The sequence below is a fragment of the Syzygium oleosum genome, unplaced genomic scaffold, assembly GCF_021117445.2.
Source record: "Syzygium oleosum isolate NSW1041296 unplaced genomic scaffold, Sole_v2.1 Sole_v2.03, whole genome shotgun sequence".
NCBI classification, from domain to species: domain Eukaryota; kingdom Viridiplantae; phylum Streptophyta; class Magnoliopsida; order Myrtales; family Myrtaceae; genus Syzygium; species Syzygium oleosum.
The window spans coordinates 10,200,721-10,205,242 of record NW_026607487.1 but is presented as its reverse complement, the minus strand read 5'-3'; the positions used below and the strand labels follow the sequence as shown (position 1 = coordinate 10,205,242).

General features: G+C 44.4%; 1 protein-coding gene across 1 annotated transcript; it reads right to left on the bottom strand.

The window, feature by feature from the left end:
- Positions 1–364: 364 nt before the first annotated feature.
- On the bottom strand, positions 365–4,319 carry LOC115689890 (ankyrin repeat-containing protein At5g02620). The gene is made up of 4 exons (XM_030616077.2): positions 3,920–4,319; positions 3,043–3,640; positions 2,535–2,944; positions 365–1,555 (listed from the first exon to the last, which is right to left on the bottom strand). The coding sequence occupies exons 2-4, from the start codon at positions 3,380–3,382 to the stop codon at positions 677–679; spliced, it is 1,629 nt and encodes a 542-aa protein (XP_030471937.1). The 5' UTR covers positions 3,383–3,640; positions 3,920–4,319; the 3' UTR covers positions 365–676.
- Between the last annotated feature and the right edge of the window lie 203 nt (positions 4,320–4,522).

Genomic DNA, 4,522 nt, shown 5'->3' with positions numbered 1-4,522 from the left:
TTTCATAATGCTAGAAAATATACTCCTCAGTTTACTTCTAGCATAGTTTACTTCTAGCATTGGCCTTCTCTCCCGATCTGTCTATTGTTTTTTCTTCAATGTCATGCTTCTTTTTTCAGAAAGAATATGTAAGAAGATGCAACTCTGCGCCAAGTGAAAAATAAATAGCTCGAATTACATTGTCATGTCCATCAAGGGAACAAAAGCAAACATCTTCAATTGAATTTTTTTCAGGAAAAGGCTGTTCAATAAAAGGGGTCCATTTCTATGATCAACTGTATGAATGATCAAATCATGCCAGGATTATTTTGGCACATTTATGGGCATGAGTAATAATAAATAAGCAGTCATTGCGTAGAAGCAGTTCTCTTCTAAATGCAAGATCCATTAAAAGCCACTGATGCTGAACCCAGAGAGTTATGCCACAGCAAGTATGTACACTGAAATAGACAACTTTACATCTCAAGAAAAGAGGATGCCTCCGGGATCCCACTAAGCTGAACACTTGCATTTAGTAAATATTTATGTTGACAGCCAAAACTTTTTGGAGCGAATCGGGAGCAAAAACTCTCACAGCCTCCATCACATGTACAGTGTGATATTTCCGAAGGAAAGAGACATTCTATCCTCCCGAGCAGAGAAGATCTCGGGCTTTTTTTCTGCCTGATTAATTTATTTATATCGCGTACATCTTCTTGTATTCGTTGTTGAGGATCTCCGAATCCGACATCACTGAAACCGACCAAGACCTTGACCTACTTCCCAACGAAGACTTCCTTATGTTCCTCATGTTGGAGGCCTCGATACGATGCATAATGACCCAATAAATCATCGTGCCGAGAGTAGTGGCCATAATGGTTGTCCCTATGATGGTCACCCCTATTGCCAGCCACCTTTCTTTCTGACCAACCACCACAAATGAGAGTGCCAAGAATGCCACCGAGACCAGCACGCAGGCCAGCCACATCAACTTGTTAATGATCGCCATCATCTGCTTCTTGGCCTTGCTCTCGATGACCACGACCGACGTTTGGACCACCACCACAGCCAGGGATATGAAGAGAGCAACCGAGTCAAAAATAAAGAAAATTACGAATGGAACTTGCGGAGCAATATTCGCTTCCCCAAGAGATAGACCCGGGGGAATATCAGTAGGGTCATCCACGTATTGGCCTGGGACAGTGAAGATGGCTGCAAAAGCGACAGTGGCGATGAGGACAGCCACCACGGTGGTGGAGTTGATGGCATTATTGAGGCCTTCAGCATGCATTTTGTTGAGGCGCTTGGCGATGCCCTGGACACGTTTTCTGGTTTGGCGGGTGTGCTCGAGCTGGTAGTGGACTTCGTGTTTTATGTCACTCACGGTTTGTTTGAGCTCGCGAGCAGCACTGGTTGCCTGTGGCTGGATGGCCTTGGCACTCTGCACGCCGTGCTCCTGGAGAATAGCCGCAACATTGGAGTGACCCATTTTTTCTGCTGTATCAAGAGCGGTCTCGCCAGACCGGTTAACGGCTCTTGTATCAGTTTCACTGCAACCAAGCAGCAACCGAACTATCTGCAGAGTGTTATAAGATTTAGGCTATTAGGATGGTTGTCTTTCTATCTGTACAGACATGGAAAGTATACTATCTGGCAGTTAAAGATGGAGATACACATAAATGTGCCAGCGATAATTTAACAATTGAAGAATTGGTCAAAACGCTAGTCCAACAACTTCATTCCACGAGTTGAATGGTGCTATGTTCTTTTATTTTATCACCATGAAAGGCAGGCTCGCCTTTTTCGTCTTTTGATAATAATTACAGATACTTGTCCAAAAGCAATCCAGTGTGATAAATAAAACATCTGCCAAACTAAGAGAAAAAGACGGGTTCATTTTCCTTATCCAGCTTTGATTTACTCCCGAGACAATCGACCTGTTTGGTTATTAAATCAGCCAATAATTTAGAAGATTTTATCAGGTGGTTTTTGCAGAAGTCAATGAGCAGTTCTACCCCAAACCAACCCACATAAGTATCATCAATCATGAATAAATGAAATTAAAGTGCTTTTAGTAAAATATAGCAATAGGGGGCCTTTAGTCCCTCAATGAAAAAAAGAAGTAACTGGCTAACTTGTCACCAGTGTTGGCAGATAGCATTTCCATTGTCATTAACAAAAGGAGCGCCAAAGTTGGCTCTTTGGATCAAGAGAAGGCTTCACAGTGTATTTTCAAGTCATTCCAAATAATAGATGAACCGCGTAATCTGGTCTAGCCCGACATGTATTTCTGAAATGACTGGATGACATCTTCCAAAATCCATGTATGTTCTTACTATTTGTAAGTTTCATTATTTTCTGTATCAAGACTTCAAGAGCAAACCGGATCATAAGTGCAGGCGCTCAAAAAAATTGTAGTCGTGTTGTTAGAGATCAGATAATCCATACTACTTTAGCTCACCATGCCTTCTTACTTTAAAGTTGAAAGATACTTTGTCACAACCAGTCGTGATGTTTGGATCAGCATAACATAGCAGAAGCGGTAAAAAATTTACCTGATCTCTGCCCTTCCGGGTCGCTATGTGCAATGAGGTGTTGCCCTTAGTATCTACCATGTTGATTGAGGATGGATCTGCTCTTATCAACTCTTCCACTACTTCGACGTTCTGACCCTTAACAGCCATGTGCAATGCCGTCTGGCCCTTTTTATCTACACGAGTCACAATACTAGGCTCTTTATCAAGAAGTGACTTTATCACCTCCAAATGCCCATTTCTCGCGGCTGAATGCAACGCTGTTTTCCCGTTACTTCTCGCTATTGTTGCCAACCCACTTCCGGCCTCCAACAACACATTCACCACATCGATATGGCCTTGCGTCGCAGCCGTGTGAAGTGCCGTCGTATTCGACGCGTCCACCGTCATTGCCAATTCCGGATGCACCTCCAAGAGTATCTTTAGTATTTCTGTGAGAGGGTAAAAATCAATCAATTCCAATATGCCTTACAATGACAAACCAAATACCGCAGATAGCTAAAAGATCATTTACACAGCAGAAACATACCCAAATCCCCTTGTTTGGCAGCAATGTGTAGCGCATCAAAGCCATTTCTTGCCTTGATCCCTGCATCGGATAGATCATAGTGCTTGATCATCTCCCTCACAACATCAACATAGCCATATTCGGCAGCAACGTAAAGGGCAGTTTCGCCAGCTTGATTTTGCTTCTCCAGCAATTCCTTCAACTCTGTCTCTGCCTCACCGGCTTTAGAAATGATTTCCATTATCACAGCCAGATTACCCGCTCTCGCCGCGGAATGCAGGGGCGTATCGTCTCGCTTCCCCGTCAATTGCTTGGTCATCTTCTTCCTCGGCTGGCTTGGCTGCCCAGCTGGTGACTCCATGCCTATTTAATTGTACAAAATCCCTGTCCTCGGTCGGTTCTGCTCAGCAATATGGATTTCCCTCTCCTTTCATCAAACACGACGACAATCACGCTTTCAACCCGCAAAGCAGGGTAATCCGCATCCGGCAGTCCCAGCTCAGAATGGGTAACGAGAACTTCTAAGGAACCCTGTGATGAGACGGAAACCTTCTCTTTTTTCTCATTCCTTCATCTCACAACATCTGGTTCTGGCATATCTCGCATCCTGATCAACTTCCTGTTCATTCACAAAACGCCTCCAGATTAGCTTGACCGCCACAACATCCTAATCAAAGCTCTTATAGATTCATTTTTCTCCATCGAACACAGACCAATCTCGCATGAAAAGAACCATTCGCGCATATCTTAATGCTCATTAAAACAAAAAGGAGAAGCGAGACAAAGAAGAACCCAGAAACCGGGAGAGCTAAAAATACCCGCAACTTTCTTCATTCTTGATCAAGAACACGAATACAGAAAAAGAACCATGAAAAAGAAAAGGCGTTCCCTTCTTTACCTGAGTCAGACACGAGTGAGCTCTCCGTTTCTTGTTTCCCCTTGCAGCTGATGCCGAGAGAAACCCACGTGGCTCAGGGGATCATCAGCACACACACGCACCCCCCCTCCCTGCCTGCAGAGGAATTTCTCGGGAGAGGAAAGAACAGCCCCAGAAAACCTTTTCAAGCGTGTCCTTTCTATCTATTTAAAACAGGGGGAACAGGGAATAGACAACGTTCGCGTTACACATGTTCGCAACGGCTTTTGTTGTGGATCGTTTGGGGTTTACATGAATCGCACCCGCGGGCGGAACCAATAGAAGGACGAGACACTTTTTGTTGAACGCGCAGGTGATGATGATGATGACGACGACGACGATTGCTACAGAAATCTATGGCGTAAAGGGTAGGGAAATTTTAGGAACAGGGAAACGATGAAAAGAAAGACAATTTGCTGAGGTGGGTGTGGTTCATGAAAACTTAACGGAAATAACAGAACCACGCGCCCTTCGTAACCGGCGCGCGCGCGTAGGTTAACTGACGGCCCTGGTTTGCTTTGGCTTGACGCAAGAGCGAAGCATGAACGGGACGGTTGCGGAATTTTGTAAGACCTTAAATTGTCT